Raw genomic sequence first — 27,078 nt, 5'->3', positions numbered from 1 at the left:
GCCTGCTTTGGAAATGATTGATTTTCACTTCAGATAGCTTGGTTGGTTGGCTCTTTTCCTACTGAAGAGATAACCTCCAGAGAGGTTGTGGAGTCTCCATCTCTAGAGACTTTCAAGGACCACCTGGATGTATTCCTGGGTGGCCTGCCCTAGGTGATCCTGCTTTGACAGGGGGGCTTGATTAGATGATTTCCAGAGGACAAGGGTGGTTGGATTAGATGATTTCCAGAGGAAGGTCCCACTTCAACCCCTACCATTCTATGATTTTCTTGCCTTCTGTACACCTTCTAGTTGGCTTTCAGCCCTGGAGAGCACCAAGTGGCTGCAGCACCTCTCTGTCATGCTGAAGGCAGCAGTGTTGGTCTCCAGTGCGGTTGACAGAGAAGGGCGCCCGGTGCTGGTTCATTGCTCAGACGGCTGGGACAGGACTCCACAGATCGTAGCACTGGCAAAGATTCTGCTGGACCCTTACTACAGGACCATGGAGGTACATTTTGTGCTGTGCTGCTCGTTCTTGGCTGTTAGGAGGCAGCTTTTGTCTCAGGGTCTCTGAAGAAAGGAGCAGGCAGTGTGTTTAGTGACGTGGGAGAGCTGCTGCAGGTGTTGGGTTTTTCCATCTTGGGTTCTCAGGGAGCTGTGCCTCCCTCCCTTGCCCAGGTTGAAGTGCTCTGGTAAATGACCTCTTGTGTTCAAGGTTCAGCTGCTTCCCTGCTCCTTAATTGTGCATATTCCCTGAGCTGCCTGCTTGCTGCAAAGAAATAGCAGCTGTTTGGAAACTTCTGAAGCTCAGGTGGCTTTGAAACCAAACCAAGCCACCAGCTCAGCCTCCTCTGCAGCCCTTTAGGAGTCCTGAGTCTGCCCTGCACTGCTGATGGATGGAGCTTGCCTTGTCCTGCTGCCTGCCTCCAGCAAAGTGTCTGCAGTTAGTTTTCATCTTTTACTCACAGGGCTTCCAGGTGCTGGTGGAGTCGGACTGGCTGGATTTTGGTCACAAGTTTGGGGATCGCTGTGGTCACCAGGAGAAGGTGGAAGATCAGAATGAGCAGTGCCCAGTTTTTCTCCAGTGGCTGGACGCTGTTCACCAGCTTCTGAAGCAATTTCCATGCCTCTTTGAATTCAATGAAGCCTTTTTGGTAAGGAACAGGGATGCAAACTTCTCTTCTCCCTTGCCAACTGTGAGCAGAGGCCGAGGGAAGGCCGTGTGGTGTTTTACAGTGCTCTAATTGAGAGGAAACAAAAGTGAATTCTTCAAAAATGAGAAAGTGTCTGAGCAGTCTTTGGGCTCTCTGCTGGCATTCCTGCCATACCTCCACCCTCTGGGTCCAGCCCTGCCCTGCAGTTGTGGTATTTTGACCTGGTTCTGTTCCCGTGATGCTTCTGCTGGCCTCTGGTAGCTGCCTGCAGTTTCCAGCTCCTCCCTGTGGGCACTGCAGGCTCAGAGTGCCCAGCAGGTTACCCAGTGATGGGAGGTTGATATTCTCTAGTCTCCTGGGTCTCATCTTCTCCAGGTTGTTTTCTAGCTCAGTGAGTTTGGACACCAGCAGCACTGCTTCAATTAAAAGTCTGATTTAGCTATCTTGTAGCAGTAGGAGTCTGAAATGAATTCATTCCTGCCTTATCAAGTAACACAGGTTAGGGCTATAGAGCCCTAATGGGTTTGGTATCACTTGACAGAGGCTTTTGCTTTCACCTAAGTGATTTCTGTTACAGTCCCCTCTCTGCCCTGCCCTGTGTGCCCATGAGAACAGAGCTAGGGTCGCAGGCTGGGCGCAGGAGCCGTCCCAACGAGGGGGAGACATTTCTGCTGTAGACAGGAGGCACCATTTCCCAGTGGCCCTGACAGCTGTTCCCCTTCTGCTGCTGCAGGTGAAGCTGGTGCAGCACACCTACTCCTGCCTCTACGGGACCTTCCTTGGGAACAGCCCCTGCGAGCGGGAGATGCACAACATCGCCAAGCGGACCTGCTCCGTCTGGTCCCTGCTGCGGGCTGGCAACAAGAACTTCCACAACCTTCTCTATATGCCAGGCTCTGAGCAGGTCAGTAGAGCTCCTGGACCAGCTTCCTGGGTTTTTTCACCTGCCAAGCACCAGAGACTGTGTGGGCAGAGGTGGGAGTGTGCCTCTCTGATGCCAGGTGGTCGTTGCAGGTGCTGCATCCCGTGTGCCACGTGCGAGCGCTGCACCTCTGGACAGCAGTGTATCTGCCAGCCTCGTCACCACACCCTCTGGGGCAGGATGACATGGACATTTACCCACCCCCTGCATCTCAGAGCCAGGACTTCAGTGGCAGGTGTTTGGACAGGTAAGAGCCCAGGTGACTGCCTATCCACAGGCCTTCTTCCTTGCTCACGGTAGTTGCTCCGTTTGAGCTATTGTTCTTGTCTTCCCTGTGGAGGACAAGAGCTCTGCAGCATTGTGACAAGTGGCAGCGTGATAGGAAACAGCCTCAAGTTGCACCAGGGAAGGTTTAGGTTGGACATCAGGAAAAACTTCAGGGAAAGAGTGGTTAAGCCTTGGAAAAGGCTGCCCAGGGAAATGGTGGAATCACCATCTCTGGAGGGGTGATCACCAAACACGTGGGCATGGCACTTGGGGACATGTTTTGGTGGTGGACTTGGCAGCCTTGGGTTAACTTGATAGGTTTAGAGGTCTTCTCCAAGCTTTATGATTCTCTGATTGTCCCAGCCACTTGGAGAAGGTGCACAGCTCCCTGCTGCACCTAAAGAGGCTGTGGAGGCCAGGCTGCGGTGTGCTTCTCTGCACTGCCCCTCCCCGCCCACCCCATCAGCAGTTATTAGAGACACTTCCCTCATCCCAGCTTAGACTGGAAGGAGGAAGTTTGGGGAGCTGCGTTCTGAGGTTGGTTTTGCTTTTGGGTTCCAGATTACCAAAGACAAGATCTATGGATGACCTGCTCTCAGCCTGCGACTCCAGCAGCCCACTGACCCGCACCTCCAGTGATCCCAACCTGAACAACCACTGTCAGGAGGTGCGGGCAGGCCTGGATGCTCGGCACGCCCCTGCCGAGGGAGCTGAGCTGCACCTGGGAGAAGGCAGCGCGGCAGGAGAGGCGCAGCAGATGGAGGAGCACGAGGAGAAGGCTGCCCTGCAAGCTAACGGTGCCAGTGGCAGCCCTGCTGAAAACAGAGGGCACAGAGAGCAGCCGAGCGGCTGGGCGGCTCTGCCAGCCAATAGAGTCTCTCTGGAGGCAGAAAAGGGAACTGGAGCGTGCCCAGAGGAACTGGATGGCACTGGCACAAGGCCAGCTCCGAGCCCTTCTGGACAGCAAAACACTGAGAAGGTTCCCACCGATTCTGCAAAGCAGTCAGAAACCTGCCCCCGGGAGCCTGTGAAGGTGACTGGTGTGGGGTCAGATGGAGGAGCCTGCTCCAAGAGAAACATCACCTGCCCAGACATTCCCAGCCAGGAGCCCCTGGCACCGAGCGCCCCTTGTCCGGACGTGCCAGGCACTGCCCCGGGTGCTCCTTGCCTGGCTGCAGACAAGGGCAAGGGCGAGGCTGGCCGGAGCGTGCCCGGCGAGGAGCCTGGGCGGCCGGGCAGAGCCCCGCTGGAGCAGTGGCGCAGGCCCATCTCCCAGAGCCAGAGCAGCGAGTTCTCCTTCCTGGGCTACAACTGGGACAGCTTCCAGGGAATGGTGACGTCCCTCCCCAACGGGGAGCCTGTCCCCAGACACCTCCTCTCTTATGGCTGTTGTAGCAAGAGGCTGAGCAGCAAACCTCTGCGGGCACCTGGCCTGTGCCTCAGCGGCCAGTGGCCTGGCAGGGAAGGTAACAAGCCCTGGCTCTGCTCCGGCCACGTCAGCAGCCATTTCGCAGGCCCCGCGGGGAAGCCAAGCCGCTCCTGGCTGCCCTGCCACCTGAAACAGGCCTCTGGGCCCAAGCACATGCCACCAAAATGCCCCTCTCCTGTGCCTCCTCTCTACCTGGACGATGATGGGCTGCCCTTCCCCACGGACGTGATCCAGCACCGGCTGCGGCAGATCGAGGCCAGCTACAAGCAGGAGGTGGAGCAGCTGCGCAGGCAGGTGCGGGAGCTGCAGCTGCGTCTGGACATCCGCCACTTCTGCGCCCCCCCTGCCGAGCCACCCATGGACTACGAGGATGACTTTGTAAGTGACTGCCTCCAGCACCCCGGCCTGGGCCCTGCACCTCCCTCACACCACCCTTTCCAGACCCTCCATCTCTTACTTTTGGAGTGGGGAGTAGGATTGCTCCTGTGTTTTCTCAGCCCTGTTCCCTCTCTGTCCTCCTGCTCCCCAGAGCTATCTCCCATTCTAGAGGACTGATGGCTCCTACACGGTTGTGACAGGCTTTGGGAGCTGGGGCCCTTCAGCCTGGAGAAGGCTCCAGGGAGACCTTAGAGCAGCCTTCCAGTCTATGAGGAGGCTTCAGGAGAGCTGGGGAGGGACTTTTGGCAAGGACTTGTAGTGACAGGACAAGGGGCAATGGCTTTGAACTGGGAGAGGGGAAATTGAGACTGGAGATGAGGAAGAAATTCTTCAGAGTGAAGGTGGGGAGACACTGGAACAGGCTGCCCAAGGAGGTTGTGGATGCTCTCTCCCTGTGGAGGTGTTTAAAGCCAGATTGGAAGGGGTCTTGAGCAACCTGGACTAGTGGAAGGTGTCCCTGCCCATTGCAAGGGGCCAGAACCATTTCTCTAAGGGCCATTCCAACCCAAACCATTCTATGAATGCTTTACCCTCTTGTACGGGGAGCTGTGGGGCCACCTGTGTGCCCCTCAGAGGCACTGAGCATGGCTGGGTGGGGAATGTCTTGGACCCTGCAGTGGAGGCAGCTGAAGGGACTTGTGACTTGTCTCTGCAGACATGCTTGAAGGAATCAGACAGCAGTGACACTGAGGATTTCTGCTCTGATCACAGCGAGGAATGTTTGTCAGAAGCCAGCTGGGAGCCTGTGGATAAGAAGGAGACTGAGGTATGTGTCCTGTTCTGGCAGCTGTAATGCAGCATCAGAGGAGGTTTCGTAGCAGCTAGCTTTGACCGTGCCAGCAGAGGGTGGTCTGAAACGAGGCAGGGTCAGCCAGCCTTGTCCTTTAACACATCCTCTGTACCGCTCTGTCTGAGAGGGGATCTGTGGGGTAGGCTCACTCCGAGCTGGCCTGCTGTCATCCAGAGTCACAGCTCAGCCTGCTCTGGGGTCCTGAGACCTGCTGGTTGTGGTGTTAGGAGGTGAAAGCTGATGAGGACTGGTGTGTGCCCTAGGTGACGCGGTGGGTTCCAGACCACATGGCCTCGCACTGCTTTAACTGCGATTGTGAGTTCTGGCTGGCCAAGCGGAGGCATCACTGCAGGTAAGCAACAGCAGCACTCTGCTTCCACTCTGCCTGGGCCTTAGGATATTAGGGAGAAGCTCTTTACATTGAGGGTCATGGAACACTGGAACAGGTTGCCCAGGAAGGTGCTGGAGGCCTCATCCCTGGAGACCTTCCAAGTCAGGGGTCTCAGCGTCTAGTTGGGGATGTCCCTGCTGACTGCAGGTAGGTTGGACTAGGATGACCTTTAGAATGCCTTGAGTGGGAAGGGACCTCTATGATTCTTCTCAGCCAGTTTCTTACAAGCCTCCCAGAATGCCTGCTGCTGATGTTCTTTCCCTTCTGCTCCCAGGAGAAAGTTTTAGGTCTTGCTTTTATTTGCCAGGCCTCATAAATTCCCTGCAGGTTTCCACTCTGCATTGTTCTTGTCTCTGTCTTTTGAAAGCCTTTGATCATCCTTCTCCTGGGTAGTAGTGCCCATGAGTCTCTTTTCAGTGCCAGCCAGTACAGAGGCCATGGTACATACTTTGACATGCACATGTTGACAAGTCACAAGTAAGGCTGGCACTATGCCTCTCAACTGGATCCTTTGTGCTGGCAGGAGCTGTGCTGTGGCGTTGCCAGCTCTCTCTTCACTGCTGTTCTTGCTCCTCAACAGGAACTGTGGGAACGTGTTCTGTGCTAGTTGCTGCCACCTGAAGTTGCCCATCCCTGACCAGCAGTTGTACGACCCTGTCCTCGTTTGTAACTCCTGCTATGACCACATCCAAGTGTCTCGTGCCAGGGAGCTCATGAGCCAACAACTGAAGAAGCCCATCGCCACAGCTTCCAGCTGAATGCCACACAAGGGACCTGCCTAAGCCCAGCCTTTGCTCTTGTGGGTTTGAAGGGTGACTCTGCCTCCACGGGGATTGTGAAGGCCCTTGGTGCAACACTTGAACACCAAGCTTGAATGCACTGTCTTCAGCCTGGAGCAGAGCAGCTCAGATCAGAGAGCACGGATGGTATGTGTCCTCGCTCTGCTGCCGGTGGGCCCACGCACTTGAGTCTGACAGCCTGGAGCTGAAGAGGGGATTGCAACCTCTGGTGTGGGCTGGAAAGCAATGTGTTCACAGATATTGCCTGTGCAAAGTACCCCCAAAGCAATAGAAAGGCATGTTTAGAACCAATCCCCCCTCTCCCAAGGCAGGCTGCCGTGCGAGGAGGAGGAGGGCAAGCTCCAGGTGGTACCCATGTGCTTTGGAAGGGCCTCAGCCTGGAGCAGTTCTGTAGATTCTCCTTCCACGAGTGTGATTTGTGATCAGCTTGGTGAACAAGACTCATCAGCCCTCACCAACTGATTTATCTCTTGTGCATCAGAGAGATATTCCTGCTGGCTGAGAAGGGGCCGAGCAGAGCCTGCCCATTCCCACGCCCCATTAGGACTGGCGATTGCACTTGACTCTGTCCCTGCCCCTGCCCCCAGCTCTGGGGGCAGGTGGGAACTTGGCTTTCTCACTTCTGCTCTGCCCGTCTGCTTCGTCTGCGGCCGTGTCACAGCCTGGTGCTACCACAGGAATGGCACCTGATCCTCTCCTGGCATGGAAACGGACCTCCTGTTCCTGCGTGGCTCCTCCCGCCCTTTTCTGCCCTCGGCTCTCCACTTCCTACTGCTCTTGATCCTGAAAACTTGATACCTTGAGGGTATAGGCCATAATGTGTTGTTTTACCTCCTGGAATGTGCTGTCTGGTGTCTGTGAGGGTTTCAGTCCAAATGCTGCTATATATTTCTGTGCACTTAATGTAACCCGAAGAAGGGAGAATGAAGCATCGATACCAAAACGGGGGTGGGGAAGGAAGGACCCTGGCTGATGTAGACACTACAGGCTGTGCTTTTCCCTTCAGGATGTACAGCCCAGCTGCAGTGACAAACGTGACGTGTGGCATCTCTTCAGTGATGGAAACAATCTCTTGTGACTTGCCCCAGTTGCTACCTAAAATTGCCTCTTGAATTTGACTTCTTTTTTTGGTTTTTTTGGTTTTGTCTCCTGTACAGTGGTCAAAGTTCAGAGTTGCCAACTTTGTAATCGCCTCTCTACTCCTCCTTTTGAAGTAGAGAGCAGGAATCCCACCTCCTCCTTAGGCAAAGGAGCAGGGTTTGGGAAGGTAGAAAGGTTTAGAAAGAAAGTGGGGTTCAGGTGGGCTTTTTGTTTAATCCCCCCGTTAGATCCCTCTGGGAGCATCCATCCTGCCTCCTTTCTAAGGGTGTCCTGAGGAAGAAGCATTTGACAGTGGAGCATTTCCTGGCAGAAATGCAGGATTCCTTTCCAGCTAGAGGAAACTGCCCAGGGTGGTCTGCAGCTCCTGAGCTGAGACTTCCTTTGTGGCAGTGAGGACCCGTAAGGGCGTTTTGTCTAGTAACAAGGCGAAGTACTTGGCACTGTTGTGACCTTCCAATGCCTTTGGCTAATGGTTTGTCATCTCAGAGGGGATGGAATCGTGACCCTTTCCTGCACTTGGATGTGTCAGCCCCTGGTTGTGTAAATCCTGGTAGTGCAAGCAAAGCTAGCATCATCTGAAGACCCTGTACTTACTTGGACTCTGCTTCTTTTCCATCCTGGGAACAACCAGTGTGGCTCTGGGAGGAAAAGGCAGCTTGCTTCAGATTCTCCCCTGCCTTGTACCTTGCAGTCATTGCCAGACATGGAAGAGTGACCCTTGGGCTGGCAGAAGAACCTGGACTTGCTCCTGTTCTGCACATGTTGGAATGACTGCAAGCAAGGAGGAAGCCAGAAACTAGGTACTCCTGGCCCTGCCGTTCAGGCCATTAGTCCAAACTGCTTTTAGCTCTTGTGAGTTTCAGCGTCACAATGTGCTGGCCAAAAACTCTACACTCAGTTCGATAGCCTTGTGACAAACAAAATGTGCTGTACAACTCAATACAGGCAGAATAAAATCTCTATATTAGTGCTGCTGTGTCTGCACCTCTTCTTTCCTTCCCGGGCATGACTTCTCACACCCTTATATTCTCCCCCTCTGCTCCGCTCTGCTGAGACCCCACCTGGAGTACTGCAGCCAGTTCTGGAGCCCCTGGGACAAGAGGGCTGTGGAGATGCTGGAGAGTGTCCAGAGCAGGGCCAGGAGGATGCTCAGAGGGCTGCAGCAGCTCTGCTGTGAGCACAGACTGAAAGAGTTGGGGCTGTGCAGGCTGGAGCAGAGGAGGCTCCCAGGTGACCTTCTTGTGGCCTTCCAGGATCTGAAGGGGGCTCCAAAAAAGCTGGGGAGGGACTTTTGAGGCTGTCAGGGAGTGGCAGGAGTGGGGGGAATGGAGCAAAGGTGGAGGTGGGGAGAGTGAGGCTGGAGGTGAGGAGGAAGTTGTTGGTGATGAGAGTGGTGAGAGGCTGGAATGGGTTGCCCAGGGAGGTGGTTGAGGCCCCATGGCTGGAGGTGTTTGAGGCCAGGCTGGCTGAGGCTGTGTGCAGCCTGCTCTAGGGTAGGGTGTCCCTGGGCATGGCAGAGGGCTTGGAGCTGGCTGCTCCTTGTGGTCCTTTCCAACCCTGACTGATTCCATGATTCTATTCTTGTTTCCCAGGCTGCTCTTCTCTGCTCCTCTTTCCCTTGATTTAATGTGGAAGGAGAATTTTGTGTCCTTTCTCACAAAGAGGAAGCAAGGGTAGGACACAAAGTGCCCTGTGCTGTGGGGAAGAGCAGCCTGAGAGGGCATCTTCTCAATGCTCAGCAGTATCTCCAGAGCTGGGAGTAAGAGGATGTGGTCAGATTCTCCTCAGTGGTGCCCAATGACAGGTTAAGAGGCAATGGACACAAACTGGAACCTAGGAGGTTCCACCCTGAACAGGAGGAGAAACTTCTTTGGTGTTGAGGGTGCTGGAGGCCTGGAGAGGTTGTGGAGTCTCCTTGTCTGGGGAGATTCCAAAGCCACCTGGGCACTGTGATCCTGGGCAGTCTGCTGTGGGTGCCCTGCTGTATTGGAGGCATTGAATCAGATGGTCTCCAGAAGTCCTTTTCCAACCCCCACCATGCTGAGGCTCTGTGGTCTTCTACTCTGAGTCTCTGCTTTCCTCCAAACAAACCTGCTGCTGGCCAGGACACCAGCCCCTTCCAGCCTCTGCCATGATGGCTCAGTGAAGAGTTTTCTTTCCCCAGGAGGAGCTGTCAGGCCATCACCACTGGTTGCCCAGTAGGTTGTAGAGTTGCTCCTCTCTGCAGGATGATGGATGGAGGCTGCTGTGCTCAGCCTACATGCCCAGGGTGATGCAGGTAAATCACCATTTGTGGTAGAACTGGAGAGCATCTTCTCTGTCCTCAATTTAAAGCATCCAAGGATTTCATAGAATCAGGCAGGTTTGGAAGGGACCACAAGGATCAGCCAGTTCCAGCCCCTCTGCTATGGGCAGGGGCATCCTACCCTAGAGCAGGCTGGCCAGAGCAATTGTGAAATGGAGCAGATCCTGGTGAACTACTGCCACACTTGAGGTCAGTGTGCATGTCACACGGGCAGTGCCTGGACCCTTTGTCACTTAGGGACTGTTAGGAACAAAAGGGTTTGTCACATCTAAGAAGTCATCATTGCTCCTGACGAGTTGTGCAGGAGCAGGTGACCCTGGACATCAGGAGGAGGCTCTTTACTGTGTGGGCAGGGAAACTGCTGTCTGCAATTAGCTGAAGGGAGGCTGTAGCCAGACGGGGTTGGGCTCTGCCAAGGGCATCAAGGGGACACAGTCTCAAGCTGTGGCAGGGCAGGTCTAGGCTGGATGTTAGGAGGAAGTTGTTGGCAGAGAGAGTGATTGGCATTGGAATGGGCTGCCCAGGGAGGTGGTGGAGTCTGTGCGGCTGCAGGTGTTGAAGCCAAGCCTGGCTGGGGCACTTAGTGCCATTTGAGCACAGCCCTACGAGGAGAGGCTGAGGGAGCTGGGATTGGTTAGCCTGGAGAAGAGGAGGCTCAGGGGTGACCTTATTGCTGTCTACAACTACCTCAGGGGAGGTTGTGGCCAGGAGGAGGTTGCTCTCTTCTCTCAGGTGGCCAGCACCAGAACGAGAGGACACAGCCTCAGGCTGCACCAGGGGAGATTTAGGCTGGAGGTGAGGAGAAAGTTCTTCCCTGAGAGAGTCATTGGACACTGGAATGGGCTGCCCGGGGAGGTGGTGGAGTCGCCGTCCCTGGAGCTGTTCAAGGCAGGACTGGACGTGGCACTTGGTGCCATGGTCTGGCCTTGAGCTCTGTGCTAAAGGGTTGGGCTTGATGCTCTGTGAGGTCTCTTCCAACCTTGGTGATGCTGTGATACTGTGAACTGGAGAGTCTCAGAGAGCAGCTGGGGCTGCAGGGGCTGCTGTGGGGCTGAGGACACAGAGGGGCCCAAGGGGCTGAAGGTTGGCCCAAGAGAGCTCACGGAGCGCTGTAGGTTGGGTGGGGGCTCAGAGCCCATCTAGCTGCAAACGGTGGTGGTGGTGGTGAGGGCCCCGCGGCAGCGCACGGTGCGGGGCAGGGGCGGCCGGGCCGGGCCGGTTGCCGGGGTCACGGCGGCCGTTGTTCGCTGGCGGGGCCGTTGCGGGAGCGCCAGCCGCGATGGAGGAGGAGAAGGAGGAGGAGGAGGGGGAGGCGCAGCAGCAGCAGCTGCCCCTTCCCGCGTCCCTGAAGGCCGAGGCCTTCCCGGCCAAGCTGTGGCGGCTGGCGAACAGCCCTGGCTGCCGCTCGGTGCGCTGGGACGCCCGCGGGCAGGGGCTGCTCATCGACGAGCAGCTCTTCGTCACCGAGGTGCTGGACGTGGCGGCGGCGGGCGGCAGCCTCTTCAAGACCAAGAGCTTCACCAGCTTCATCCGACAGCTCAACCTTTACGGCTTCCAGAAGGTGTCGAAGGGCTTGGTGGTGGCGCCCCGGCGGCTCCCCGGGGCCGGCAGCGAGGGAGGCGGCAGGGCCGCAGGCTTCCTGCACCACTTCCACAGCCCCCACTTCTGCCGCGGCCGCCCCGACCTGCTGCTGCACCTGAAGCGCCTGACCAGCGGCAGCAGGGCGAAGCTGGCGGCCGGGCAGGCGCCGAGCAGCCGCCCCGCCAGCCCCCCGCGGCTGCCCGCCGAGCCGCTGCGCAGGGACTCGCCGCTGCTGCTGCTGCTGCCGTCGCCCTCGGGGGCTGCCCGGGCCAGCGGGCACGGTGAGACGCGGCAGGGCTGGGCTGGGCTGGGGCAGCGCTGGGAGCCGCGGGGTGTAAGCGTCTGCGCTGCCCGCAGGGAGCAGGGTGCCTGGCCTCGCTGCTGGCCGCTCGCCTCGCTGCTGTGCCCCGAGGCTCGCTCCTCATGTCGCTGGGGCACAGAGTGGGTGAGGCTGCAGAAGAGCTCTGAGCTCACCAAGTCCAGCCTGTGGCCCAGCACCACCGCATCAGCTCACCCTTGCCACCGAGTGCCACATCCAACCTGTCCTTAAAGACCTCCAGGCATGGAGGCTCCACCACCTCCCTGGGCAGCCCATTCCAGTGCCTAATCACCTTTCCATGAGGAAATGGTCTGGTTGATTGGATAGGGCAGGGTGATAGGTTGGACTGGATGAGCTTGGAGGTCTCTTCCAACCTGCTTGATTCTATGATTTCTATGAGATGCTTCTTAACATCCAACCTAAACCTCCCCTGGTGCAGCTTCAGGCCATGCCCTCTTGTCTTGGCACAAGTTGCCTGGGAGAAGAGCCTGACCCCCACCTGACCATACCTTCCTTTTAGGTAGTTGTGAGAGTGATAAGGTCCCCCCCTAAGTCTCCTCCCAGCTCTCAGCCTTTCCTCATACGACTTCCCTCCAGCCCCCTCCCCAGTCTCATCACTCTCCTCTGGGCTTGCTCCAGCAGCTCAATACCCTTCTTGCAGTGAGGGACCCAGAGCTGCACACAGTGCTCCAGGTGAGGCCTCACCTGTGCCAGCACAGGGCAGAATAACATCCCTGGTCCTTCTGGCCACACTAGTCCTGATACAGGCCAGGATGCCATTGGCCTTCCGTGCCACCTGGGCACACTGCTGGCTAGATCTGCCAGCAAGCATGAGGTAGAGTGGGTCATGTGTGTTTCAGTTTGCCTGTAGACTACACCACCCTCTCCATGGTGTACTACACCAAGAGCAGCCTTGCCTGATCTCCATGGAGCTGGCACAGCTCTGCCAAATGAACGTTGCTCCTCCTCCTTGCCTGTTGGTAGAGCTGCTTAATAGGCTCTCATTAAGTGTGAGACAATGGGACAAGCAGAAGGACAACTGGAGCATCCTGCCAGCACAATGCAAAGGAGAATAAAAGCTGGCAGCAGGATTTCTGTCAGCTGGCTCCTCAAAAAGAATTGCCAGCTAGCTTTTGATGAGGATTGGGTGAGTAGGTGAGAGCAAACAGCAAATAACCTTGCTGAAAACCCCAGAATGTCTTTTCTTTCTTTCTAAGCCTCCTTGAGAGGGTCTGGATGTTTGGAGGATGTTAGGCTGGATGTGAGGAGGAAGTTGTTGGCAGAGAGAGTGATTGGCATTGGAATGGGCTGCCCAGGGAGGTGGTGGCGTTGCCTGGAGGTGTTGAAGCCAAGCCTGGCTGGGGCACTTAGTGCCATGGTCTGGTTGGTTGGGCAGGGCTGGGTGCTTGGTTGGGCTGGCTGAGCTTGGAGCTCTCTTCCAACCTGCTTGATTCTGTGATTCTATGGTTTAATGGCTGTGGTGGTGTTGGATTGATGGTTGGAATGGTCGATCTTAGAGGTCTCTTCCAAACAAAACTTTGCTATGGCTTTGTGGCCACCTTCCTGGCAGCTGCTACAGCGGGGGAGTTGGTTCAGCACCAGGCTCTGAGAAGACTCAAGCAGCCTGCTGTGGATGGCTCCCAGAGCAGGCTGATGCAGCACGTGGGTTGGGGCAGAAGTGACTGTGAGCTGGGGCAGGAGAAGTGACTGTGAGCTGGGGCAGGAGAAGTGACTGTGAGCTGGGGCAGGAGAAGTGACTGTGAGCTGGGGCAGAAGTGACTGTGTGCTGGGGCAGGACAAGTGACTGTGAGCTGGGGCAGGACAAGTGACTGTGTGCTGGGGCAGGAGAAGTGACTGTGAGCTGGGGCAGGAGAAGTGACTGTGAGCTGGGGCAGGAGAAGTGACTGTGAGCTGGGGCAGGAGAAGTGACTGTGTGCTGGGGCAGGACAAGTGACTGTGAGCTGGGGCAGGACAAGTGACTGTGTGCTGGGGCAGGAGAAGTGACTGTGAGCTGGGGCAGAAGTGACTGTGAGCTGGGGCAGGAGAAGTGACTGTGAGCTGGGGCAGGAGAAGTGACTGTGAGCTGGGGCAGAAGTGACTGTGTGCTGGGGCAGGACAAGTGACTGTGAGCTGGGGCAGGAGAAGTGACTGTGAGCTGGGGCAGAAGTGACTGTGAGCTGGGGCAGGAGAAGTGACTGTGAGCTGGGGCAGGAGAAGTGACTGTGAGCTGGGGCAGGAGAAGTGACTGTGCTGGGGCAGGAGAAGTGACTGTGAGCTGGGGCAGAAGTGACTGTGAGCTGGGGCAGGAGAAGTGACTGTGAGCTGGGGCAGGAGAAGTGACTGTGCTGGGGCAGAAGTGACTGTGAGCTGGGGCAGGAGAAGTGACTGTGAGCTGGGGCAGGAGAAGTGACTGTGAGCTGGGGCAGGAGAAGTGACTGTGATCTGGGGCAGAAGTGACTGTGAGCTGGGGCAGGAGAAGTGACTGTGAGCTGGGGCAGAAGTGACTGTGAGCTGGGGCAGAAGTGACTGTGAGCTGGGGCAGAAGTGACTGTGAGCTGGGGCAGGAGAAGTGACTGTGTGCTGGGGCAGGACAAGTGACTGTGAGCTGGGGCAGGAGAAGTGACTGTGTGCTGGGGCAGGACAAGTGACTGTGAGCTGGGGCAGGAGAAGTGACTGTGTGCTGGGGCAGGACAAGTGACTGTGAGCTGGGGCAGGAGAAGTGACTGTGAGCTGGGGCAGGACAAGTGACTGTGAGCTGGGGCAGGAGAAGTGACTGTGTGCTGGGGCAGGAGAAGTGACTGTGTGCTGGGGCAGGAGAAGTGACTGTGAGCTGGGGCAGGAGAAGTGACTGTGAGCTGGGGCAGGAGAAGTGACTGTGTGCTGGGGCAGGAGAAGTGACTGTGTGCTGGGGCAGGACAAGTGACTGTGAGCTGGGGCAGGAGAAGTGACTGTGTGCTGGGGCAGGACAAGTGACTGTGAGCTGGGGCAGGAGAAGTGACTGTGTGCTGGGGCAGGACAAGTGACTGTGAGCTGGGGCAGAAGTGACTGTGAGCTGGGGCAGGAGAAGTGACTGTGTGCTGGGGCAGGAGAAGTGACTGTGTGCTGGGGCAGGACAAGTGACTGTGAGCTGGGGCAGGAGAAGTGACTGTGTGCTGGGGCAGGACAAGTGACTGTGAGCTGGGGCAGGAGAAGTGACTGTGTGCTGGGGCAGGAGAAGTGACTGTGAGCTGGGGCAGGAGAAGTGACTGTGTGCTGGGGCAGGACAAGTGACTGTGAGCTGGGGCAGAAGTGACTGTGAGCTGGGGCAGGAGAAGTGACTGTGAGCTGGGGCAGAAGTGACTGTGAGCTGGGGCAGGAGAAGTGACTGTGTGCTGGGGCAGGAGAAGTGACTGTGAGCTGGGGCAGGAGAAGTGACTGTGAGCTGGGGCAGGAGAAGTGACTGTGCTGGGGCAGGAGAAGTGACTGTGAGCTGGGGCAGGAGAAGTGACTGTGAGCTGGGGCAGGAGAAGTGACTGTGCTGGGGCAGGACAAGTGACTGTGAGCTGGGGCAGGAGAAGTGACTGTGAGCTGGGGCAGGAGAAGTGACTGTGAGCTGGGGCAGGACAAGTGACAGTAGCAGCTGACGCTGCTGCTTTAGAAGAGAGCAGGCTACATTGGTTCTTGCTCTTGGTTTCAGAGCAGGATGTGCTCTCTAGTTCGTGTGATGCTGTCTCTGGGCTGTGTGGAACTTCATCTGGAGTGCCAAGAGAAGGGTAGGGACTGCTCTGAGTTCCAAGGCTTGGCAGCATTTCAGTTAAAGATTTGGTGTTAACATTGTTAAGACCAAGATGAGTCACCAGAGGCTCCAGTGAAATCTGACCTGGCTGATGTCATGCAGACCACTGGAAGAGTAATTGCTAAGAAGGATGAAGCCTTTTAGGGGTGCAGTTTCAGAGAGCTTTTGCTCTTTGAGCCTGTTTCTAGAAAGGAAGGAGGAGGAAACTGTTGGGGTTTATAAGCAGTCGAGTTCTGACAGGCTGACACCGCAGTGTGTGCTCTGCACTGCCTGTTTCCTGCACGTCCTTGCTGTAAACGTGAGGTAATTCCAGAGATAAAAGAGAGTTTTTTGTTTGCAGAGCATTGGCCTGTTCCAAAAGTCTTGCAACATGGAATTCTCTGTTAAAACATCCAGGAACAATTCCTGTAAAGCAACTGATGCTTCATCACTTGGCCTCCTCTGGTGTCTTGTTTATGTGTTAGCAGGAGATAATCTTTCATTTCCTTTTCCAGAGGTGGAATAGAATCAAAGGCATCCCTGTGCCTCAGTTGCTCTGGTGTTCATGCGTGGGGCCAGCACTGAACAGGACACAGCCAGCCTTGTCCACTCATTCTTAACAACTTCAGGGCCAGGTGCTCCTTCTTTAATCATTCTTAATGATTTTCATCTGAGCATGCAGAATGGCTTGGAAGAGACTTTAAAGATCATCTAGCTCCAACCTCCCTGCCATGAGCAAGGACCCCACTCTGGGCTAGTGGAAGGTGTCCATGCCTACAGCAGGGGGGTTGGAACTAGATGGTGGTTAAGGTCCCTTCCAGCCCAACCCATTGTATGGGTAATGGCTGAGTGGAAGAGGTAAATGTGAGGCACATTTGATTTCAAAGTCCTTTGCAGTGAGGACTGAGAAACTACAGGGCTGAGAAAACCTGGCTGCTGGGGGCACCCTGCTGCTGTCAGCTGTCCTGGGAGTAGCAATGGAGCTGTGGTGGTGTTAAGAGCAAATGTGTGGCACAGAATCGTACAATGTTAGGAGTTGGAAGGGACCTCCACAGATCACCCAGCCCAAGCCCTCTGCCAGAGCAGGGGCACCCAGGGCAGGTCACACAGGAACACATCCAGGTGGGGTTTGAATGTCTCCAGAGAAGGAGACTCCACAACCTCTCTGGGCAGCCTGTGCTCCAACAGCTCCACAGCTGCTCATAGCTTGGTGTCATCTGCAACCTTCCTGATGCTGGGCTTAATCCCCTGCTCCAGATCATCAATAAAGATATTGACCAGGACTGTGCCCAGCACTGATCCCTGGGGCACACCACTGGTGCCAGCTGCCAGCTGGATGTGACACCATTCACCACCACTCTCTGGGCTCAGCCTTCCATCCAGTTCTTAACCCATATCAGAGTGAAACTGTCCAATCCAGGAGCTGCCAGCTGTGCCAGGAGCTTGTTGTGGCAGATGGTGCCAAAGGCTTTGCTGCAGTCCAGCTAGACTACAGGTACTTGCAGAGCCACGGGGAGGATCTTGGCATTGCCCTTTGTTTGGCACTGGAGTTGAGCAAAGTCTTGATTTATGATTCCCCTTTCCTTTTTTGGTTCTGTCTGATCTACCACAAGGCACTTTCTAAATCCCTTGGGTTCAGTAAGTTACTACACACCTTGCTTCTCAGAGCACTTCCCAGTGCTGATAACTTGTTGATGCAGGTTTGAGGTGGTTGAGTGCTGCACTGGCACTGCACTAACCTGTGTGTTCAGGTGGAAGAATGCAGCCTGCTCCTGTGTTAAGTGCACTGGAGCAGAGTTAGTCTTCCTTTATAGTGCTGCAGAGCCTTGGCTCACAGAATCACAGTGTTAGGGGTTGGAAGGGACCAGAGAGGGGTGATGAAGCTGGTGAATGGCCTGGGGCACAGCCCTGTGAGGAGAGGCTGAGGGAGCTGGGGGGGTGCAGCCTGCAGCAGAGGAGGCTCAGGGCAGAGCTCATTGCTGTCTGCAGCTGCCTGCAGGGAGGCTGTAGCCAGGTGGGGTTGGGCTCTTCTCTCAGGCACCCAGCAAGGAGACACAGTCTCAAGCTGTGCCAGGGCAGGTCTAGGCTGGATGTTAGGAGGCAGTTCCTGTCAGAGAGAGTGATTGGCATTGGAATGGGCTGCCCAGGGAGGTGGTGGCGTTGCCGTGCCTGGAGGTCACAGGCTCACAGGATGTTAGGGGTTGGAAGGGACCCAAGGAGATCATCCAGTCCAACCCCCCTGCCAGAGCAGGACAATCCTATCTAACACAGATCACAGAGGAGCACATCCAGACAGGCTTTGAAGGGCTCCAGAGAAGGAGACTCCACAACCTCTCTGGGCAGCCTGTGCCAGGGCTCTGGGACCCTTACAGTCAAGAAGTTCTCCCTTGTGTTGAGGCAGAACCTCTTTTGCTGCAGCTTACACCCATTGCTCCTTGTGAGCAGAGCCTGTCCCACTCCTCCTGGCAGCCCTCAGATACTTATAAACATTGATCAAATCCCCTCTCAGTCTTCTCTTCTCCAGACTAAGCAGCCCCAGATCCCTCAGCCTCTCCTCATCAGCCATGCCCTCCAGTCCCCTCCTCATCCTTGTAGCCCTCCACTGGACCCTCTCCACCAGATCCCTGTCCCTCTTAAACAGGTGTTGAAGCCAAGCCTGGCTGGGGCACTTAGTGCCATAATCTGGTTGATTGGTCAGGGCTGGGTGCTAGGTTGGGCTGGCTGAGCTTGGAGCTCTCTTCCAACCTGGTTGGTTGATTCTATGATTCTATAACTCCAGGGCAGGTCCCACAGGAACCCATCCAGGCAGGTCTTGAGAGTCTCCAGAGAAGGACACTCCACAACCCCTCTGGGGAGCCTGTTCCAGGGCTTCATCACCCTCACCGTAAAGAAGTTCCTCCTCATATTACCTTTCCTTGCTTGTGAAAGTTCCTTTCCTCAAGGTCTGTTTCCCCTCCTTGTGTCCCCCCTGCAGGACTGCTGGCTGTGAGGAAGTCTCCTCAGCCTTACCTCCACAGTTTCTTTGCCTACCCCTACACAGCCACCTCGCCCCAGACCCACGGCGCTTCAGCCACCCAAAGCTTCAATCAGCCTCCAGCCCCTTCCACGTCGTGGCAGAATTCCCTTGAGCTGTTCCCAAGGCACAAGGCTCCCCCAGCTTTTCCAGATAAAGGAGCTGCCTTTCCAACCCTCAGGAATTCTCCAACGGAGGTGACCTACTCGGTGCACACTGTCTGCTCCACGCTGCCAGTTCACCAATGGGCTCAAAACATCACCACTGCCTCTGGGAAATGCAGCAGCTCCTCACCTTCCCTGCACTGCTCACAGGCCTACTGTCCAACAGGTATGGACAACATTTCTGCCTTTGCTGGTCAAAAGGATACTTGAAACACCTGGAAATGTCTGCTGGGTTGGGGTTTCCCCTCCCCCCCCCCCCTTACTGTGCTCCAGTGTGTGGAGATCTCAAGTGAGAGCTTGAGAAACTGTCAAGTCTTAAAGGGAAAGAGAGGCTTTGAAATACCTCACACAGGAAGGACATGGACCTGATGGAGCAGGTCCAAAGAGCCACAGAAATAACCAGGGGGGGTTAAGCAGTTCTGCTGCTAAGAACAGTGTGGGCAGCAGAGCCAATGGCATCCTGGGCTGGCTCAGGAGCAGTGTGGGCAGCAGGACAAGGGAGGTTCTTCTGCCCCTGTGCTCAGCACTGCTCAGGCCACCCCTGCAGTGCTGTGTCCAGTTCTGGGCTGGTCAATTGCAGAGAGCTGTTGAGGTGCTGGAAGGTGTTTGGAGAAGGGCAGCAAGGCTGGGGAGGGGCCTGGAGCACAGCCCTGTGAGGAGAGGCTGAGGGAGCTGGGGGGTGCAGCCTGCAGCAGAGGAGGCTCAGGGCAGAGCTCATTGCTGCCTGCAGCTGCCTGCAGGGAGGCTGTAGCCAGGTGGGGTTGGGCTCTGCTGCCAGGCAGCCAGCAACAGAAGAAGGGGACACAGCCTGGAGCTGTGCCAGGGCAGGTCTAGGCTGGATGTTGTTAGGAAGTTCCTGTCAGAGAGAGTGATTGGCATTGGAATGGGCTGCCCAGGGAGGTGGTGGAGTCTGTGTGGCTGGAGGTGTTGCAGCCAAGCCTGGCTGGGGCACTTAGTGCCATGGTCTGGTTGACTGGATAGGACTGGGTGCTAGGTTGGGCTGGGTGAGCTTGGAGCTCTCTTCCAACCTGCTTGATTCTATGATGCTATGACAAGCTGGGGGAGCTGAGTCAGCAGCTGTCAGACTAGTTTCTCTAACATCATTTCTGACAAGGAAAGCTTCTGAGGAGCTAAGCAGTTTTGTGCACACACATTTTTAAGGGGCAACTTTTGTGATGTGCTGCTTGCCCTGTGCTGCTTACAGAGGTCACTGTGGTGCCCAGAGCATGAGTTAGCAGCTGCAAACTGCTCAGTGTTCTAGCAGCAAGGTGTCCTTACCATGAGAGTCATAGAATGGTTTGGCTTGAAAGGGACCTTAAAGATCCTTTAGTTCCAACCCCAGTGCTGTGGGCAGGGACATCTTCAACTAGATCAGGTTGCTCAGAGCCCTGTCCAGGTTAGCTGCTTCAGGTGGGAGATGCTCCCCACTTTGTGTCTCTTTTGGTTACAGAGCCCAGGCTGGAACTCATCCCATGGGATTTCAGAAGTCTGTCTAAACTCAGATGGCTTCCCCCAAGCTCTTCCCTAGCCAAGGGAAGGAAATGGGCATCTCTGGGGGGTGATCCATGGAGCTTGGCTTGGAGTTCCTGTGCTGAGAGATTTCTTTACTGAATTGTCTTGATTGAAAGAGTGGTCAGGGATTGGCACAGGCTGCCCAGGGAGGTGATGGAGTCCCCATCCCTGGAGGTGTTGAAGTAAACCTGTGGGTATGGCAGTTCAGGGCACAGTTTAGTGGCCATGGTAGTGTCAGCTTGGTGGTCTTGGAGGACTTCTCCAACCAAAACTATTCTATGTATGATTCTCTTGGGTGAGAACAGTCATGTCCTGGAAGTGCCTGGCTTGCAGGCACTGATGGAGGAGTTGAGGGAAACTAGGACAGACTCAGCCATGAACTTGTAGATCTCCAACTGCTCCTTTCTCTCCCTTGGAGTTGAGAGGGTCACAAATAAAGTGGCTGTGTGGCACAGCTAAAGTCTTCCTTGGAGTTAAGAGAGGGTCACAAATAAAGTGGCTGTGTGGCACAGCTAAAATCCTCCTTGGAGTTAAGAGAGGGTCACAAATAAAGTGGCTGTGTGGCACAGCTAAAGTCTTCCTTGGAGTTAAGAGAGAGTCACAAATAAAGTGGCTGTGTGGCACAGCTAAAGTCTTCCTTGGAGTTAAGAGAGGGTCACAAATAAAGTGGCTGTGTGGCACAGCTAAAGTCTTCCTTGGAGTTAAGAGAGGGTCACAAATAAAGTGGCTGTGTGGCACAGCTAAAATCCTCCTTGGAATTAAGAGAGGGTCACAAATAAAGTGGCTGTGTGGCACAGCTAAAGTCTTCCTTGGAGTTAAGAGAAGGTCACAAATAAAGTGGCTGTGTGGCACAGCTAAAGTCTTCCTTGGAGTTAAGAGAGGGTCACAAATAAAGTGGCTGTGTGGCACAGCTAAAGTCTTCCTTGGAGTTAAGAGAGGGTCACAAATAAAGTGGCTGTGTGGCACAGCTAAAGTCTTCCTTGGAGTTAAGAGAGGGTCACAAATAAAGTGGCTGTGTGGCACAGCTAAAGTCTTCCTTGGAGTTAAGAGAGGGTCACAAATAAAGTGGCTGTGTGGCACAGCTAAAGTCTTCCTTGGAGTTAAGAGAGGGTCACAAATAAAGTGGCTGTGTGGCACAGCTAAAGTCTTCCTTGGAGTTAAGAGAGGGTCACAAATAAAGTGGCTGTGTGGCACAGCTAAAGTCTTCCTTGGAGTTAAGAGAGGGTCACAAATAAAGTGGCTGTGTGGCACAGCTAAAATCCTCCTTGGAGTTAAGAGAGGGTCACAAATAAAGTGGCTGTGTGGCACAGCTAAAATCTCCCTTGGAGTTAAGAGAGGGTCACAAATAAAGTGGCTGTGTGGCACAGCTAAAGTCTTCCTTGGAGTTAAGAGAGGGTCACAAATAAAGTGGCTGTGTGGCACAGCTAAAGTCTTCCTTGGAGTTAAGAGAGGGTCACAAATAAAGTGGCTGTGTGGCACAGCTAAAGTCTTCCTTGGAGTTAAGAGAGGGTCACAAATAAAGTGGCTGTGTGGCACAGCTAAAGTCTTCCTTGGAGTTAAGAGAGGGTCACAAATAAAGTGGCTGTGTGGCACAGCTAAAGTCTTCCTTGGAGTTAAGAGAGGGTCACAAATAAAGTGGCTGTGTGGCACAGCTAAAATCCTCCTTGGAGTTAAGAGAGGGTCACAAATAAAGTGGCTGTGTGGCACAGCTAAAATCTCCCTTGGAGTTAAGAGAGGGTCACAAATAAAGTGGCTGTGTGGCACAGCTAAAGTCTTCCTTGGAGTTAAGAGAGGGTCACAAATAAAGTGGCTGTGTGGCACAGCTAAAATCTTCCTGGCAGGAGCTGAGAGCTCAATGAAACCAAGCCAAATCTGGCCAAGGGCCAAAACTGAAGGTGTCACTCAAACTCAGAGAGAAGCCTTTGGAAGTTCCACTCCCTTCCTTCACATTTCTGTGAAAATAAACTGCATTTTCACTAGAGAGAAGCAGGAAAGTTGTCATTGTCACTCAGGACTGTCTCAGTAGCCTGACTTCTGTCCCTCTGTATCTTTTCATCTCTCAGCTCTCTTTTCTTCACTGTATTATTGCATGCAGAATGCTTAAACCTTGTCTCTCTCTGTGCCCATGTGCAGAAGTCTGCTCTCCCTTCACCTTCAGAGCACAGCAGCAAGTTGGGAAGTGGGAGTTAATCTGAAACAGGTATTTCATGAAGGGGGAGACTCAAGAATATATGATCAGTCTCACTCCCTTCAGGAAACTTTTGCAGTCCCATTCAATCCAAGTAGAACTTTGTCAGAAGGTTTCTTTTTGCTCCATATTCCAACTGCTTTGTTCTCTTCGGTGCCAAAAAGAGTTCCCTGGTTGCCTGTTATGGTTTGGATTGGCAGAGCAGTAAAGTTTAGAGATGCTCAACTGGGCCTCTTTTTCCTGCTACATTTGGGCCATGATTTTAAGGATTTTGCTCTGCCTGTTTTCAGCAAAACTTTTGGTAGCAGTAGGATGGCATCACAGGCTCACAGGATGTTAGGGGTTGGAAGGGACACGAAAAGATCATCCAGTCCAACCCCCTGCCAGAGCAGGACCACACAATTTGGCTCAGGGCACACAGGAACACATCCAGACAGGCCTGGAAAGGCTCCAGAGAAGGAGACTCCACAACCTCTCTGGGCAGCCTGTGTCAGTGCTCTGGGACCCTTGAGCTGCAACCTCCTGTGCTGCAGCTTCCATCCATTGCTGCTTGTCCTATCCCAGGGAACAGTGAGCAGAGCCTGTCCCCCACTCCTGACCCCCAGCCCTCAGAGATTTATAAACATTGATTAAATCCCCTCTCAGTCTTCTCTTCTCCAGACTAAGCAGCCCCAGGGCCCTCAGCCTCTCCTCATCAGGCCACTGCCACTCCTGTCCCCTCATCATCCTCCTAGCCCTCCACTGGATCCTCTCCAGCAGATCCCTGTCCCTCTGCAACTGGGAAGCCCAAAACTGCAGGCAGTACTCAAGATGAGGTCTCAGCAGGGCAGAGTAGAGGGAGAGCAGAACCTCCCTTGATCTGCTGGACACACTCTGCTTAATGCCCAGGACCCCATTGCCCTCTTGGCCCCCAGGGCACATTGCTGTGCCATGGATGCTCTCCCCCAGCACTCCCAGGTCCCTCTCCTTGGGGCTGCTCTCCAGCAGTCACCTCCCAGCCTGGACTGATGCAGTTTATTGTTGCTGCCCAGGTGCAGGACTCTGCACTTGTCCTTGTTGAAGCTCAGTTGGTTCCTCTGTGCCCAGCTCTGTGCCCAGGTCTCTCTGGATGGCAGCACAGCCTGCAGCTGTCTCAGCCAAGCCTCCCAGCTTGGTGTCAGCAGCAAACTTGCTGAGCAGCCTCTGTCTGTCTGTGCCCTCATCAATGGCATTGATGAAGATGTTGAACAGAACTGGCCCAGCACTGATCCCTGATCATGAAGCTTTGCTATCAGAGATCAGCCTTTTACTGAGAAGTGAGTCCAGGAGACTACATGAGACATGTCTGTTGTTGGTGCCACTTGACACAGCAAGTCCAGGCTCACAGATTGCACTGGGTTGAGAGAGACCCTCAAAGGTCATCTTGTCCAACCCCCCTGCAGTCAGCAGGGACACCTCAAACTAGATCAGGCTGCCCAGGGCCACATTGAGCCTGCTCTTGAGTGTCTCCAGGCATGAGACCTCCACCACCTCCCCAGGCAACCTGTTCCAGTGTTTCCCCACTTCCATTGTGCAGAACTTCCTCCTGATGTCCAACTTAAATCTTTCCTTCTTCAGTTTCAAACCACTGCCCCTCATCCTACCACCACAGACCCTTCTAGACAGGCCCTCTCCAGCCCTCCTGTAGGGCTCCCTCAGGCATTGAAATGTAGCTCTAAGGTCTTCCCAGAGCCTTCTCTGCTCCAGGCTGAACAGCCCCAGTTCTTTTAGCCTGTTTCCACAGCAGAGGTGCTGCAGTCCTCTGATCATCTTTGTGGCCTCCTTTTGGACTCCCTCCAGCAGGTCCATGTCTCCCTTGTGTTGGGGTCCCCACAGCTGGACACAGCACTCCAGGTGAGGTCTCCCCAGGGCAGAGGGGCATAATCTCCTCTCTCTGTCTCTGGCCACACTGCCTTTGATGCAGCCCAGGCTGCCATTTGCCTTCTGGGCTGCAAGTGCCCACTGCTGGCTCATGTCCAGCTTCTCACCCATCAGCATCCCAAGTCCTTTTCTGCAGGGCTGCTCATCAACCTTATCAATCAATCTTATCAATCAATCTTATCACAGAATCAATGAGGCTGGAAGAGAGCTCCAAGCTCAGCCAGCCCAACCTAGCACCCAGCCCCAACCAACCAACCAGACCATGGCACTAAGTGCCCCAGCCAGGCTTGGCTTCAACACCTCCAGCCACACAGAGACTCCACCACCTCCCTGGGCAGCCCATTCCAATGCCAATCACTCTCTCTGACAACAACTTCCTAACAACATCCAGCCTAGACCTGCCCTGGCACAGCTCCAGGCTGTGTCCCCTTCTTCTGGTGCTGCTTGCCTGGCAGCAGAGCCCAACCCCACCTGGCTACAGCCTCCCTGCAGGCAGCTGCAGACAGCAATGAGCTCTGCCCTGAGCCTCCTCTGCTGCAGGCTGCACCCCCCCAGCTCCCTCAGCCTCTCCTCACAGGGCTGTGCTCCAGGCCCCTCCCCAGCCTTGCTGTCCTTCTCCAAACACCTTCCAGCACCTCAACATCTCTGTGCAATGGAGGAGCCCAGAACTGGACACAGCACTGCAGGGGTGGCCTGAGCAGTGCTGAGCACAGGGGCACAAGAACCTCCCTTGTGCTGCTGCCCACACTGCTCCTGAGCCAGCCCAGGATGCCACTGGCTCTGCTGCCCACCTGGGCACACTGCTGGCTCATCTTCAGCCTACTGTCTACCAGTACCCCCAGGTCCCTTTCCTCCTGAATGACACATACATCTTCCTCTAGGAGAAAAAAAAGTCTGAGTATGGGCAAAAGGGGATTCTTAAAAGCAGGCAGCAGCTGAGAAGCTCTCTTTTAACAGAGTGAGTAGCACCACGTTCCCTTGAGAAAAGCAGGCTGGATGCATTAGTAATGCACTTGTAAAACTAGTTGTAGGATTCATCTTGCCAAAGGTTCATCTGAATGTGTAATAGTTGCTTGGATGTGCCTGGGCTTGCCATCCAGATTACAAATATAGCCTGTAGAGAGAAACAGGCATCTCCCTAAGGCTGACTCATGCCAGCTTTCTTAGACATATTCCTTTAGAAGGCAGCTCACTGCTTTGAGCAGCCTCTTTCTTCCTGGGCTAGGCAGAGTCCACACCTGGGCAGTAAAGCAATTGATGCCACTTCAAGTGTCCCAGTTCAAACAGCATTCTGTTCCCTTTGTCACAAAGGCCTTGGGTATCATCTTCATTTGGCCACAGCAACCCCAAGCAACACTACAGGCTTGGAGCAGTGTGGCTGGAAAGTTGCCTGGCAGAAAGGGACCTGGGGGTTGTAATAGACAAATAATAGAAGCCAGCAGTGTGCCCAGGTGGCAAAGAATGCAAAGGCAGCCTGGCTGGGATTAGAAATGCTGTGGCCAGCAGGAGCAGGGAGGTGATTGTCCCCTTGGATTCTGCTGTGGTGAGGCCACACCTTGAGTGTTGGGTTCAGTTTTGGGCACAAGAGGGTTGTGGAGGTGCTGGAGCCAGTGCAGAGGAGGGCAGGGAAGCTGTGAAGGGCCTGGAGAATAAATCTCATGAAGAGAGACTGAAGGAGCTGGGGATGGTTAGTGTGAAACAGAGGAGGCTAAGGGGGAAGACATCATTGCTGTCTGCAGCTGCCTGAAAGGAGGCTGTGGAGAGGCTGCTGCTGGGCTCAGCTCACAGGGAACCAGAGACAGAACAGGAGGGAATGGCCTCAAGCTGCCACTGGGGAGTTTTAGACTGGACATTAGGAAACATTTTTTTCCCCAGCAAGAGTGGTCAGGGACTGGAATGAGCTGCCCAGGGAGGTGCTGGAGTCACCAACCCTGCAAGTGATGAAAGGTGGTTTGGATGTGGTGCCTGGGGATATTGGCACCTTGTAGAGCAGGGATATGGGTTGGACTTGGTGATCCTGAGGGGCTTTTCCAGCCTGGATGTTCCTGTGATTCATTTTCCTCTGTGTTTTGGCTGGCAAAGGGTTTCACAGCTGCACTGCATTTTGTGCAAAGTTCTTTCTCCACTGTGCACCCAGGAAATCTCCATTTGGTTTCTGAGTGTCTCTGTCCATGTCTCTCTCATTGCACCATTCCTGATTTTAAGTCTTAGCTCTTTCAGTTGCATTTTCCCTGTGCTGGAGACTCCTGCCCCATGTAGCTGTCCCTCCAGGACAGTGTTCTGAACACCATCCATGCTGCCTCCTTCTAACCTGTCCTACTCTTTTCTTTTTGAGGTACTTGAAAAATATAGAATGACAAAACTGTTTGGTTGGAAAAGACCTTTAAGGTCCTAGAGTCCAATCATTCTCCAGCTCTCCCATGGCTGGTGCTAAAACAGGTCCCTCAGCACCACATGCCAGTGTTCAAAGTATCCCAGTATCATCAGGGTTGGAAGAGACCTCACAGATCATCAAGTCCAACCCTTTAGCACAGAGCTCAAGGCCAGACCATGGCACCAAGTGCCACGTCCAGTCCTGCCTTGAACAGCTCCAGGGACGGCGACTCCACCACCTCCCCGGGCAGCCCATTCCAGTGCCCAATGACTCTCTCAGGGAAGAACTTTCTCCTCACCTCCAGCCTAAATCTCCCCTGGCACAGCCTGAGGCTGTGTCCTCTCGTTCTGGTGCTGGCCACCTGAGAGAAGAGAGCAACCTCCTCCTGGCCACAACCTCCCCTCAGGTAGTTGCAGACAGCAATAAGGTCTGCCCTGAGCCTCCTCTTCTCCAGGCTAACCAATCCCAGCTCCCTCAGCCTCTCCTCGTAGGGCTGTGCTCAAGGCCTCTCCCCAGCCTCGTTGCCCTTCTCTGGACACGCTCAAGCATCTCAATGTCCCTCCTAAACTGGGGGGCCCAGAACTGAACACAGCACTCAAGGTGTGGTCTAAGCAGTGCAGAGTACAGGGGCAGAATGACCTCCCTGCTCCTGCTGACCACACCATTGCTGATGCAGGCCAGGATGCCACTGGCTCTCT

At 54.8% G+C, this 27,078-nt stretch overlaps 2 protein-coding genes across 5 annotated transcripts in view; both read left to right on the top strand.

Annotated features, from left to right (window-relative positions):
• The window catches only part of MTMR4 (myotubularin related protein 4), a 75,254-nt gene extending 67,013 nt beyond the window's left edge, over positions 1–8,241 (top strand). For all 4 annotated transcript variants that reach the window (XM_064165996.1, XM_064165999.1, XM_064165995.1 and 1 more), the window contains 8 exons: positions 292–487; positions 948–1,133; positions 1,867–2,037; positions 2,148–2,302; positions 2,884–4,129; positions 4,845–4,955; positions 5,243–5,331; positions 5,951–8,241. In XM_064165996.1, coding sequence (XP_064022066.1) covers positions 292–487; positions 948–1,133; positions 1,867–2,037; positions 2,148–2,302; positions 2,884–4,129; positions 4,845–4,955; positions 5,243–5,331; positions 5,951–6,128 — 2,332 coding nt within the window. In that variant the 3' untranslated portion in view covers positions 6,129–8,241. The remainder of the gene's footprint in view (positions 1–291; positions 488–947; positions 1,134–1,866; positions 2,038–2,147; positions 2,303–2,883; positions 4,130–4,844; positions 4,956–5,242; positions 5,332–5,950) is intronic.
• Positions 8,242–10,855: 2,614 nt separating this feature from the next.
• The window catches only part of HSF5 (heat shock transcription factor 5), a 39,313-nt gene continuing 23,090 nt past the window's right edge, over positions 10,856–27,078 (top strand). Inside the window, exons 1-2 of the mRNA XM_064166758.1 lie at positions 10,856–11,438; positions 18,205–18,573. Coding sequence (XP_064022828.1) covers positions 10,856–11,438; positions 18,205–18,573 — 952 coding nt within the window. The remainder of the gene's footprint in view (positions 11,439–18,204; positions 18,574–27,078) is intronic.

The sequence above is a fragment of the Pogoniulus pusillus genome, chromosome 27, assembly GCF_015220805.1.
Source record: "Pogoniulus pusillus isolate bPogPus1 chromosome 27, bPogPus1.pri, whole genome shotgun sequence".
NCBI classification, from domain to species: Eukaryota; Metazoa; Chordata; class Aves; order Piciformes; family Lybiidae; genus Pogoniulus; species Pogoniulus pusillus.
This window is presented reverse-complemented; position numbering and strand designations above follow the sequence as displayed.